This window comes from Drosophila gunungcola (assembly GCF_025200985.1).
Source record: "Drosophila gunungcola strain Sukarami chromosome 2R unlocalized genomic scaffold, Dgunungcola_SK_2 000004F, whole genome shotgun sequence".
NCBI lineage: Eukaryota > Metazoa > Arthropoda > Insecta > Diptera > Drosophilidae > Drosophila > Drosophila gunungcola.
In genome coordinates, this window is record NW_026453167.1 from 1,165,365 (window position 1) to 1,179,739 (window position 14,375).

General features: G+C 36.2%; 1 protein-coding gene across 35 annotated transcripts in view; it reads right to left on the bottom strand.

The window, feature by feature from the left end:
* LOC128254145 (protein muscleblind) overlaps nt 1–14,375 on the bottom strand; it is a 162,595-nt gene that overhangs the window by 103,424 nt on the left and 44,796 nt on the right. For 32 of the 35 annotated variants that reach the window (XR_008267522.1, XR_008267521.1, XR_008267520.1 and 29 more), the window contains exons 1-2: nt 11,131–11,845; nt 1,588–2,282 (exon numbers count right to left, since the gene is read on the bottom strand). Coding sequence is in view for 26 of the 35 variants with exons in the window: in XM_052982996.1 (XP_052838956.1) it covers nt 1,588–1,776 (189 nt within the window). In the remaining 9 variants the exon portion in view is untranslated. Of the gene's footprint in view, nt 1–1,587; nt 2,283–11,130; nt 11,846–14,375 lie in introns of those variants that run through there. The other 3 variants (XR_008267523.1, XM_052982978.1, XM_052982983.1) reach the window with 3 other exon arrangements.

Below are 14,375 nucleotides of genomic sequence, written 5' to 3' on the forward strand. Positions count from 1 at the left end.
ATGCCAAAAGACATATAAATAAATCGTTCTGGTTGGGATTTTCTCAGCATTTCAGAGTATCCCTAATACATTCATTGGGGGCGCAGCAGGCCCAAAAAGTAAACAGGGAAAAATGGGAAGACTATCCAGTGGCTCAATTAACAATGCCTCCTCCCCTCCCAGGCAAAAAAAATAAGCGTGGACCCACCGAGCCAACGAGCTACTTACAAACATCAGTTTTAACTATTGTTTGCACACTCGACTCAAGAGCGACAGAATGAAATAATGGAGAGGGAGGGGTAGGAAGGCTCTCTAGGGAAAAGGGACCAACTATGGCCAACTTTAAGGACTGACTCAGCTCGCTTTGGGTTTTGTTGAAATAACAAAAGGCCGTTGGCCAAACAAGCTGCCAGCGACGCCTAAAAAGTGGCAACGAAAAATTTCAAAACGTAATTTTTTATGCTGTCACAAATTTGATGGTGATGGTGATGGCGACGCTATGCTCCTGCTGATGATGATGGCATTTTATCAGCATTATATACTATACATAAAATACTCCACTTTATGCGGCCATTCTTTGGCAGTTGTTTGTTTGTTGCGGGTAAAACAAAAAGCTTAATAAAGAAAACACCAACTTAATTTTTCCTGCCTTTTCTGTTCTTGTGTTCGGCATTGTCCTGTGTGAAAAAAGAGCTGCTTTCACCCTTTTGTTCGCCTCCTGCTAATTTGCCGCATTGCCTTTTTTGAGCGGTAAAAAATTAAGGGAAAATAGAAACCTCTTTTCCTTTGATTTTGTTGTCTGCCCCACGGCAGATATTAACGAAGAGTTCAATGGAATCGAATCAAAAAGGGCAGGGGACTATTCTTAAATCTATATTCTTAACATAATAATTTTATTATTAAAGCTTTACCTTGAAGTTGTCCATGTCTAAGAGTTGCGTGGCCTAAAAATCACTCGAAAGGTGATAAGCGATTTTAGTTATTCAGTTGATTTTTTCGAGAAAATTTTATACGGTTTATATTTCACACAGAGAAAAAACCATCAACGCTTTCCATTGTTTCATTTCATTTAAACCAATTAATGAGTGATTTTTCTCTATGCCTTTTACTATTTATAGGGGTCGATGGTTGGTGGTGGAACTCTCTTATTTGCAAGCCAAAAGCCAAAGCCTTCTACTCGGGACCCAAGACTCAAGCCTCAAGCACTCTCACGCACACAATTCTCAAGCTCAGCTCGGCGCTTCAGCTGCGCTTATTCTATGTAGTTTATTTGGAAGGCACTTAGAGACACAGCCACTAAATATAGTGTGTATTTAAGATATATATATTTATATATGCATATATTGAAGCACAGAGATACCAAAAAACGAAAATGGAGTTTATAAAAGCACAAAAGCACAAACAACAAAAGCGAGACAAGATCAGTTTTCGTTGAGGCCCTAAAATTGGGGATTCGGTAGTTGCTTATCATAATCATATTTTTTTTGGTGGGATGAGAAATCATAAGTCTTAAAGCTTACAATCTACGAGTCACACGAAGCAATAGAAGGGGGGTAGGAGTTTGGGTTGGAGAAGTCTAGTTCGTTTGTTTGCTTAGGGGATACTGACCTTGATGCTGTCGTAGCAGGCGGTGACCTTGCCATTCTGGACCTCCACATTGGCCGGGGGATGGGCGAACTTGCACTCGGTGTCCTGGCGCGAACATTTGTTACGCTGGAACTCGCGACAGACCTCCAATTGCAGCCAGCGCGAATCCTTGCCGTTGAACAGGCTGTTCATATTCACAACGTTGGCCATCGTGTATCGGTATCGGTATCGGTTCGGTATCGGTATCGGGGCTATAGATATATAACTATTTGCTGTTTACGGATCTGGGTTTAGCTGGAGTTTATATATTTTAGCCTAGCGACTAGAGAAAGTTTTTGTTTCTTATTTTTATTTTTACTTGATTTATTCGCTCCTTTCGCGACACGCACACACAAAAAACACTAATTTCAACAGCACAGATCAGCACCTATATATGTATATAGCATGTAGATCTATGGTAGATGGTATGATTTCGGTTGGTTTCTGCTTTTTATCGATTTTGTTCGTTAGCGTTTTTGTGGAGTACAAAGCTTGTGGGGGTAGCTGATAGCTGATAGATAGCTTGGGCTATAATTTTGATTCAAATCGAACGAACGCTTATTTAAATATATAGATGTGTGTGTGTGTGTGTTTATATCTATAGATAGACGCAGCTGTTAATTTTCTGTTTTTATTATTTTACTGCTTTTTTTGTGTGTAAGCTGATTTTACATTATCTGAAATGAGAGTAAAAAAGAGAAATAGAACTTTAGGATCATACCGACTTGGTTTACATTCCAAGAAAGATAAATAGAAATGGTGAAAGACGGAGGCAGATAGTCGTAGAGAGAGATAGAGAGAGACAGAGCGATTCTAGGTATAAATGTGTGATGTGGAAACTGATCATGTTTTATATTTATTGATTTTAGGGGTTAGTAATGCGCAAATCGTTTGTGTTATGGTTTTATGCAGAATGCAATGCTCAAATGATAAGACAAACAAAAGACAATCGACATAAGACATAACCATATCACTATGGAGTATTTAATATATTTGCATTTGCGATAGATTCCTAGACTAAATGAGCGAATGGTGTGCAAAATAAAAGTTCTCGTTTCATACAACTTATGATATAGTCACTAAAAATAGTTCACCAGATATACACAAATAAATATCTGGTTGTATAAATAGTTTAGTTTATATAGAGCGTGAGCAGCGGTTGGCGTCCAGTTTGCAGCTTTTTGGAGGGATCGCGATGGCGGGGTTTGCTTTTCCAACAGCCAAAACAGCCAAGAGCCACAGCTAAATGCCACAGCCAAATTGCCAAATTAAGCCTAGCCCCTAAGGCAAAGTTCAGCGCAATGCACATAGACCAAATAAAAATGAACACTACGAATAAATATTATGAACTAGAGTGCACTAATAGTCGCAGAGGTATAGATATATATAGTCATGGATCTCCAGGTCCGGCCCAGCGGTGTTTAGCAATTTAAATGTATATATTTTTGGTTCGTTTAGCTAAGCAACATTTAAGAGAGACACACCGCCTGAGAGAGAGTCGTATTTCAAACGCGTATATACGTATTCACTTTTAAGCCAATTTCTTTTTATAGCAATGAAATAAATTGTTAAACGCACTTACCGGCACAATATAAATATTTTATTTAAGGACTATTTCGGTTAATAAAATACTGTAAAAAAATAAATATATTTATATATGTATGTGGAAGAGAAATGCATTAGGAAACTTGTAAGATAGAGGGGTAAAATAAAATTTCGTAAATCTGTAAGTGATTCAATCATCGATGACCGCACACAATTTAATATTTATATTCAGTTGTTATTAGCATTTGAGTTTGTGTTTGTTTGCCTTCCCCCTTGCACTGTATTTTGTTTGATTTGTTTTTATCTTTATTTGCCTGCCTGTTGCAATTGTTGCTGTAATCGTGTTTGCGTTGGTGTGTGTGGTGTGTGTGTGTCTTTAATCTTATCTTATCGAAGACAGCGGCATATGAATCAAAGTATTTTTGGTAAGAAAATCTATTAAAGCTCTTGTTTTTATTGAATTTTTAATGGAAAGTATTTGTAAAGAAAGCTTACTTGTTTTGAAATTTAAATTCATTGACATTTCAATATTAGAAAATTTTCTATTTTGAAAACAATATTTTAAACTGAAGCTATCCTTTTGTTTTCCAATAAAAATAATCTAATTTTTAACCCATTTTAATTAGCATTTTTTTTCGAACAAAATTTCCTATCTAACTTTTGGCATTTCGAAAGATATCGGACCGACACACACCGACAGTAAATTATCTCAGCCAAGTCAATTTGAAAAGATACCAGCGAAGACAATTAATAAACTTTATAGAGTACACACACACACACACACCTACAGAATGTATCTATCTTTTTTTTTAGTTAGTATGTGGATTTGTGGATACGTCCGCATGATGTCAGCTGCAAATTGCTTTTCCGTATTTTAACTTGATTTCCAAAGATATAAATTGTGACTTAATTTATGAGCTGAGAAATTGAAGCCCCCATCATCTACGTGCGTGTGTGTGTGGGCTAATGTTTATGGCATGTATTAAAATAATTCTTGAAAACTTTTTCGTCTAAAACCAAAAAAAATCTCTATACCCACAGAAAAGCGACCACGGGAAAAAAGAACACGCAAGTGAAACAGACGGGACGCCCACACAAGCGGACGTGGCTGGGCATCAGGCTATGTGGAATATATAGAAGACATTATAGCCAACAAATACGAATACAAATAAAGATACAGATACCGAAACCGAAATTCAAACAGCGCCAGAAATTAGCAGCCGTGTCATTGACGCAGTACGGAAATTTATGGCCAGAAGCGGGTGTGGAAAATGGTGCACGAAAATAAACTTCCCAATAGTGTTTAGCTGTGAAATTGGGGCCAAGAATAATCGAAGGTTCTCCTGCCTGGGCGGATATATACATTTATAAATCTTATACTATATATGAATAATACGCAGATTGGTGCATACGGCGACCTACAATCAACCTTCAGATGCTGCTTTCAGATCTAAGGACACTCGCATCTCGGCGGTTTTCGGTTATTAAAAAATCATTAAGAGAAAAATACATATAAAGCTGAGCGGACCAAAAAAAAAAAACGATGCAAATTGATGTAGACCCAGACCCCGAAGACAAACAAGTTCAACAAGTTTTGGTCCGTAGGTTTTGTTTTCTTTTTTTTCTGGTTTTTCGGCTCGTATCAAAAAGTGTGTGTTTTGAAGGTTAAACTTGCCGAAAAAAAAGAAGAAACACGCTGAGAATCGAAAAAAAACCAGCAGCCAGCAGGGAGAGAGTGAAGATTGAAAAACTGTTAATTTCCGAAGCTGTTAACGCAAGTCCACTAAATATTTCTTCACATTCGCATTTCATACATTTCGACTTCGACTGCATACTATATTGTTTAATGTTTATGTAAGCTGATTCAACACCATGGCAGCTGTGCTGGCGGCAGAATTTTTGGGGCAATCCTAAGTTCATTTGAGGGCTACATTTGGTTATGGGTGTTCTGTTTCCCATTTTATACTAGTAATATTCTTTTATGGTCAAACCCCCGGGGAACATCTTCTTTAAAGGGTTGGTATTCACTGGTTCTATAATGAATTTAATAAGTTTTCTGTTGATAAGACAAAAATAATTATTTCAATTCATGTACAAATCAAACTCTTTAGATAATTTATTATTGAGCGGTTTTAAAAAAAATTTATTAACCTATTGCTGGAAACACTAATAAGTGGTATTTATTTTATAATTATAGTGATTAGATAATCACGTTAAATTCTGAACATTTGAGTTAGTTTAAATACGGAATCAGCTGTTCAGTTTTTCTGGTTTATTTTGCATAGGTCGTTCGGTATTCTTCTGTCGCCAATCGATTACCTCAACCGTTCCTAAAAACTTATCCAGCCATCCAATCCCCAACACACATGCCACACATATTACGTAGAGCCCATATATACAGACCGAATCGAGAGCGTTTTGCTGATAAGGCGGCAACTCACAACAAATAGCACGCTGCAGTTCACAGTTGGCTGTGAAAGCGTATTGTATATTTTGTATTTGCCATATACTTTTTATACTATTTTACTTTTAGATATGCGACTCATATTGTGTACGAATATATCAAGTTGAGCGCTCGCTGAGTTACAAAGTTATGACTAAAGCCATACACAAGTCGGTGCTACGAATACCTCAGAGGTCCAAAAACAAAAGCAAAAGCAGACATTTAGCTCTCACCCCGCGGGCGACAAGTTAATGCATTTAAAGAAACATTTACGCAAGCGAAGCCGTAGCAAAACATCGGTCAGTAACCGCTCTGCAACATTATACAACGCTGCTCTAAATGCCGCAGAAAAAACGAGGGCCCACCCCAAAGGTATGACACATATATTTAACGGTGCGTTCGGAAAAAGTGAAAGAAATGGGTTCGACGGCTGCTATCAATAAACGAGATTAGATAAAAAAAAGGGTGAACCCTATGCACTCATACTAAAACATACAATAATTGCAAAACAAAGGTGGAAAATGATAGTCAGAGCAAAGCTCGTTTCAGATTTGTCAAATAACCTAGTCCCAAAGACAACAACAGATTAGGTTAAAGTATTGAGAAATTCTACAACTTATATGTAAATTTCAGATAATGATATTTAGCCAACTGCACCTTCTGATGCGAGCAGGAAACTTTCCCATCTACAAAACGAACCATAACAAAAAGCCATCAAAAGATGGTACGGCTTAAATGTCAGCCATAAATGGCAAGCGGTTAAATGATCGGTTCGCTTTGGCTTATGTCATTCAGGTGGGTCGAAAAAAAACCACGACGGCTCCATTTTATTCTTTCGCCAAAATGTAGCTCTTTAAATGGAGTTTTGACTTGCCTAATTAATTCCCATTGTCATCCATCTGACTTGACTAATTAATTTGGCAGTACATAATGCGTGGGCAGGAAATGTTTATTATTTCTTTGCTCTTGAAAGTTTCTTAGACTTTTGAAAACATTTCGTTGACTGACTTCATTGACAGCTATTAGCGTTTTTTGTGAAATCTCTTTCGAAAGTTGGTGCCAAGATAAAAGAAATACATTCATATACACTAAATATTGCAGTGTCTTCAGGGTGCTGTCCCTTATTTGGTGAGAGTATATAATTTGGCAGAGCTTTCGAATAGGTGCTGAAAAGATCTGCAGATCGATCTATATATGGTCCTATCGATATGACTAATGGGAAAGCGGAAGAAAACAAAGCGTGCCGAAAGCGTAAATAAATGGATTATATAGGGAAGAGCGATCAGATTTCATAGGGAAACTGTGGGATTTTACAGATTTTGAGAATATTCTTTGATTTAAAAATAAGAAATTATATTTTAATGAAATATAACAGGAAAAAATGAACTTAGAAATATTTTTTACTTGTTTCTGTCTTGCTAAAATACTGTACCCCAAAACCTTGGGAAACCGCTTTACTGAAAATCCACAAATTTGATTATTAAACTTTCGTTTTCATTGAAAACCTTGCCCTAGTCCCATCTCTCAGATTCCATTTTATTTCACCTGATCTCGGTCCTATTCAAAATCAAATTCAAAGCTCATTGTCACGTTTCTCTATTAAACGAATTCATATTCAAATTTTCGTTCACACAAGCAAATCAATTTCTTAGACGTAAAACGCGATCATCAGTAATTACGTCAGAGGTCGGAAAGCTATAACATATATGTATGTATATATAGCTTTATACACACAAAATCTTGTCGAAAGAAGAGTCCGAAAAATAAAAGCGAATGGGGGAAATCAAAAACAAAATTCATAAATGAGAGCGACGGAATCGCAGCGCTCTATCGCGCGCATATACTATTTTTTGGCATATTCATAACATTTGGCTTATCTTAGAAATACGAGAGTGCCGCCGCACAAATACCAGTTTAATTTCTCGCGGTGAATAAGAGGAAGAAAAGTCCGAGCACAACTAAATGCTCAAAAAATTTTCATAGGTTTATGTGCCTAATTAATTTTGCTGGCAAAACTTATTTATGTTTATTTTTTCTCTTGATGTTGATGAATAACCCCAAAATAGCTGCCCCTAAGCGAGAGAATAATATTTAAAAAATTAAAAATTCCTCAAAAATTCATGCAATGAGAATCGAGTTAATCTTTGAACTAATTTGTGTACTCATAATCATATTGCAGACACGCCTCGACATTCAGTCGCACAGTCACTCTCTCATGCGAAAGGTTAAACAATCAATTCAGCCTTTAATTGATCTCAATTGTGCGTTGGCCCCACAGGGCCAGTCAAGGGTTAAAGATGCCGACGGTTTATTTCAGCATTATGCAAAAGCGTAAAAACTTTGTTTGTCTTCTATTGGCCACAAAAAAGAACTTATTTTTGGACTGCAGCAGCGCCGCTCCAAAAGTGCTGCCAAAAAAAAAGGGGAGTGGATTTTACGGGGGGCCTTTGGTTGCACAGCTGCAGATACATCCAAAAGATACATCCAAAATGTGCGGCAGCTGTCGCTTGTTTTGGGATCTGCCTGAGATACTGCCGACGAAACACGTTCAAAATTTCTTTTTCGACGCTTCGTGTGGTTGTTGTATTTTGGCATGTGCCAAGAGAATTATGTTAGGGTGTGCCGATTGCATAATTGAGGAAGCTGCATAAAATGGCCAATGGGGTGTGAACGAAATAATGGGCAATTTGTTTTGGATACTAAAATAATCCGAGAATCTAAAAAGTGTGAGAAATGATATCGACATAAAACAAAAGTTTAAAAATCGTTTATTTTATAAAACCCTTTGCAACTCGACTCGCTAAGGAATTTTTAGCTCCAGCTTGATTGAGTCACCCTATTCCTACGATTCTCCCAACCAGATACAACAACCACATATAGATATTTGTTTTGTGTTTTCTTCTTTCTTTTCGACTTGTTTGCTGCCTCAGTCAACGTCGCAGCTGCTCTGCGCTCATTGAAAAAGCCAAAAACAAAAACGCTGGCGAAGAAAAAGTTTTTGATATTTTTAGAAGGAGAAAAAAGACATGAGCACATGTTTCAAAATATCAAAAAAGATGAAAACTTGAAAAAACGAGAGGAAATAGCTAAACAAAACTGAAGGTCTGAAAATCTTTGAAAAGGAAACGAAATGTTTATCTGAATGCAAAATAATCTGGAAAGATACAAAACAGAACCCGGAGGAAAATGATGTTTTAGGATATAGAAATTTTAATTTTCATTTTCCAGCATGAATGGAAAAGTTTTTGCGCATGAGCAGTTTGCTTTGTAAATCACTTTAAAAATCAGTGATATTGTAGAGGCTAACGTTTACAAACAAAAACCAATTGAACATGTTAATTATCACAGACAAGATTTTGTTTGTCAACAGTTAACATTGTTTTCTATTGTTTTTCAGTATTTTAAGGTTGGACCTTTTCGTACCTCTCGTTTGAACTCTGACACCTTTTTGAGTGCTGTCATCTTGCATCAAAACTTAAATCGCAAACCGAACAAACAAACAACTACAGCAATTTTTCCACACTTTCAACAACCCAAAGAGGGTGTTCCTATCGATATTTACGACCTATTGAGAAGAGCTTAAAGCACAAAACACTCGTACTACAAGTCAAACACATATTTCTCCCAGCGACGTTTTTCATTCGTCTTTTTGTACTGCGGCATGACTTTTGGCGAAAAATCGAATCGATTAGTCATGCCAAAAGTCCTCAAGTTTTCATCCCAGTCCCAAAGCCCCTTCACCAACAAATATAAAACCGTCTTCTGCCTTTCGTGGCGTTTTTAGTTTTGGTTCGAGCTTGATTTTTTTTAAGTGGAGCGGAGTGAAGGAGAAAAAGTGAATGACTTGTCAGAGTGTATTGAACAAATGGACAGAAATAACAATTCATTTTGGCATTTTCCAAACGATTTCTTTGACTCATATTTTAGCAGCAACACATTTTTGACACTTTTGTCGATGATGACGGCCAAACGAAAAAAAAAAATGCGCGAAATGTGCGGAACTTTTGCTTTTTGTTTTCTAGTTGCCAGCGGGCAGAGCTAATTCAATTTGCATATCTCAACCGGAGGAAAACGAAACAAATCGGAAAAATTATAATAACAATCTTTTTGCCTCAGAAACCGAAGCTCGGACTGAAGTAAACATAAATTTAATGGTTACGACTTGGCAAGAGGAAGGGGTGTTTAGTTTGGGAGGAGAACCACATAAAAAACGTGACTTTTCGTAAAAATGAAATCTATGTACTTGCATGTGCGAGTACAGTGCGTTTCAAGGCTCATATTTCAGTTCAGAATTTTTTGAAAACCTTCAAATAAAATCGATTTTAAACAGCTAGCTCTGGTAATTGATTCAGTTTCGTTTAACAAAATAATCACTTTAATGTCTGTTTTCTGTTCGGGTGCCTACACCCATTAAAAAACCTAAGCTTTCAAAACAATTTTGTTAAGCCATTAATTCTTTTATTGACTGTTTGCAGGCATTGTGTTTTATTGTCACGTGTGTTTCTTACAGCTGCTTAATAGTGCCGGGACGCACTGTTAAAAATCGCTTGGCTTAGATCTGTTTATTTTTTTAACGGCCTAGGCCTGGTCCGGCTCTGGAATAAAAATTGCTACATTTGCATTATATTTCAACACGATTTAGAGCTTACTGTTTTTTTAAGTTAATTAACTCCACACACAAAAAAAAAACATGTGAAGTCTTTAACGCTCTGGCACAAATAATGTGAATATGTATTTTATAGTATTTTATGCCCAATAATGTGGAATAAGCATTCCGTTTTCACTCTGACAAATTTGGTTCGCAATTTGTTGAATTTTAATTATTATTTCACAGTTCATTAGCCTCAATTTCAATTTGATTTTCGGTCATTAAGCTTTTCACCGAGCCAAATTAACGAAATGTACTTTATTTGAACGGATTAAGTAAGTTTTTTAATTAAAAAGGATGATTTTATTGGATTTAAAAATTAATGTACGCAGAAAATATATTTTAATGAGACCGTGTAGTTTTGTATTTTTTTTACACTTTAAAAATGTATATTTCTTCGGCAAAGACTTGTTTTTTGAACACACTTTCTAAATTCTTTTTTAATAGCTTTTTGTATGAATGGTGTTAAGTAATAATTTTATATACTTATTTATTAAATCATAAAAATTTAATTGAGCGATAAAGCACTTTTATTTTGTATTTTATATGTGTGAAAAATGATTTTCAATATCCTTCCTTTTAAAACTTTTGTTTCCTATTATTTTTTTTTTAAATTTTCGGTCAATACTTTTCCCAGAGCCTCGTTTGAAAAACTTTCCCTGTAATAGTTAGTTTTTCCCTTGACATTAAACAGAATTTTCGCTTTTTCACTTAGCACCCGAAAAATCGACAACAAAAACAAACAAGACCACAAAATAAGGAAGAAGTGAAAGACCAGAAAAAAAAAACTTTAACTCAAGACGAAGTCGAAAAAAGAGAGAAAACAAAATAACCAAAACAGAAAGAGTAGAAAGAAACAACGATTTTTTTGTTTTTTACGTATAAACACCTTCGGTAGTCCAGCTGACTTGTTGTTGCTGTAGTTGCTCTTGTAGTTGTTGCTGGCAAAGTTGAAGTTGTTGAAATTGTTGTTGGGCTGCTGTATTTTTTTGTATTTGTATTTGTTTATTGTTTTACTTTTGCGCCGATGGAAAATGTATTTTTAACCTTTTTTTTCTTGCTTGCCGATACGCTGGTGTGTGTGTAACTAAACACGCGCGATGTTGCAGTTGTTGTTGCTCTTGTTGTTTGCACCACGACGTGACGTCATTAAGATGCCGGCAAAAAACAATGGATTTTGCGATTTTTCCGGACAATTTCCCTGCGGCGCTTGCACTATTTTGCTTAAATTTTCTTTCACGACTTTCGACAACTTTTTTTTTTTCACTCCTTTTCTTTTATCTGTCACACACAGAAACACACACAGGGGCACTTGACAACACACAATCACATACACGTGCACTCGCGTTGTTGTTTTTTTTGTATTTTTTGACAAATATCTCGACGCCTCTAGAGTTGTTGCCAAATTTGCAGAAAATTATTTATGCCTTCTCTGCGTTTGCGGTGACTGGACAGAAATTGCAGCGTTTGTTTTTTAGCCAAGAGCTTATTTTCTTCAGTTTTCCATGGAAGGCTCTGCAACGAACGAACGCGAAGCCAAAAAACACAACTTTCCGCTAACACAACCGCTTCCGTCGAAAAATTTTTTTGATTTTGAGGCTTAAGTATTTGTGGCAGTGGATATTAGTCGCACTGGCACCCCAATTCTGCGAGAGCGCTCTCTGGGCTCTCTTAGCGCTGGCAGAGTGAATAGCTAAGAGCGCGCGGCAAAACTCGAGTGAAAAGAAACAGAGAGTGTGCGAGATGTGGAGTGGAATCGCTAGCAGTGTGCAAGAAATGGAGTGGAAATGCTAACAGTGTGCAAGAAACTGAGTAGAATTGGTAATAGTGTGCAAGAAATGGAGTCAAAGCTGGAAGACGGTGTTTCTCGACAGAGAGTGCTATAGGAGTATTTTACTTACGCTCTCCTCTCTCACGGTTTCTTCTTCAGACTCTCTTGCAATTAAGAGACTGCGTCTTAAAAGAGCGTTTCGTTAATTTCAGATTTCCAATTGGAGTGACTCTGAGGGATTTTCCTTTTCTATGAGCAGGGGGTGGGAGGGGCTGGTAGGGGGTTGCCGAGTTCAATAAAGCCGAGTTGACAATCAACTAAAAGGTTAACTGGCCAAAAGCAGACATGACAGACTGTAGCTTTTTGGCGTAGGTTGCGGACTGTGAAACCGCCTGGCAACTTAACTCTAGTTTATTTTGCATTTCGGTGACTAAGTTTACTAAAACAGCCAGACATAGGTACTTTCCAATACTTTATCAGGCACAAAAGCTCAGTTGGCTATAAGCTATATTTTCAGCTTTATTAAAAAAAAACCTTGTTAAAAACTTTTTGTTTATACCACTAATATTCAACAGCACAGAGCAATAACAAAAATATATTAAAACATTGCTTGTTTTATATAATTGCTTTACTATTTATTATTTAGAAGCATTTATTAAATTAGTTAGCTTTTATTTTATTTATTATTATTATTATTTATACTTTATTTGATTTCATCTTTATTTAAATGTCACACTTAAGTGTTCTTACATAATTATTAATTTATTTTGGTTTCTTTATATTCCCATTACTTATCTATATTTCGTAAATGACGAGCTCACTCAGATGTGATAAAAGAGCCAAAAGTTAAAAAAAAAAAAAATTATTAAAGAATTAAATACATGCAAATTAATTGCATCAAGTTGTACTAGTTTTAAAATTTCGTTGTGAGCATTCAGAACGTGTTTATTCTTCGTTACCTTAGAACTAAGTGTTTTATTAATTAAGCAAGTTTGTATTGTTCTTAACGATTTTTGTTGCCAATTTTTTCCTTATATCATATTTATATTCTTATCTTTATTTTCCAGAATCCAGAGACTTATATTTAGTTTTCAAAACTAAAAGGTTTAAGCTTTATTGAAAACGTATTTCTGTTAATTAATGGTTTCACCATGGTTTTAATGTGCATCGATCAACACCTTTTGTATTTTTGTATATTTTTTCAATTTTGATAATAAATTTCACATTCTCTCATAAAACGCAATCTTGTGGCTGCCGTTTTCATTTCCATTTGTGCTTGAGGACAGACAGAAATAAGTGAACTTAGTGAATTGGAACTTTGCTCGCTCTGTCAAAGTCACCTTCAAAATGCGTTCGATATGTTCTAAATCATTTACGTAAATGCATCCCATCCATAACGGAATGGTATGGTATGGTATGGTATGGTATGGCCATATACCCGAATGCAGCCCAATGGGGCCAGAAATAGAAAATAGAAAATTGTAACGCACACACCAACAGAAGCAGAAGCCGAAGCAGAAGCAGAAGCAGAAGCAAAAGCAGAACTCTTGACATTTCTATGTCATAAATTTGTTTCGTTCTTTGGACTTTTTGGCAGCGAAAGAATTGGTTAGCACACCCCCCACATGGCAATTAAAATATGGAAATTAAAGGCGTAGACTTTTTAGTACTGTGTAGGTTAAGCGGCCATAAAAAGTGAATGTAAGCGATTGCAAGAACGGGAAATGAAGTCGAAGGAGAACCGGGCATGTGAAAGCCATATACTAATAAAATGTAAGGGAAAGAGAGAGCGACCCGAGCAGATCGAGAAACGCCCCCGCAATGATTTCAGCTCCACTATACCATACTATACTATAATGTAAAATGGGTTTATTATTAGAAGTCCCTTGGTGTTTTTTTGTGAGCGCACTATTTTTAACCGATTTCAAATTGGAGTTTTCGTGAGTGACCCGCTGGAGAAACAAAAACAAAAAGATCGCTAATGGAGCTCGGGGGCAAGTGAAAGGTTTTTTCGGTCTGCAAATTTTGCATAATGAATTACAGCCTTACAATGGCCAAATTGAGGAGTGGTGGACATGGATAAAACAAATAATGAGATATGTTTACTAATACTGGGGATAGACAAGATATGTGGCCATACAAATTGGAATGTGCCAAAACATGGACAAAATATGCAATTTCATGAAGTCATATACCATTAATGACTGGCATATAACTGTTAAACATACATAAACATTTTGGCATACGCTTTCATAGCAATTTTTTATGGACTTCAACATCTTACCCATCCTTTCCTTATAGCTAGAGTAACTTATTAAATATTGGTTCGTCAAATCATAATCAATACGAATAATGTACAATTC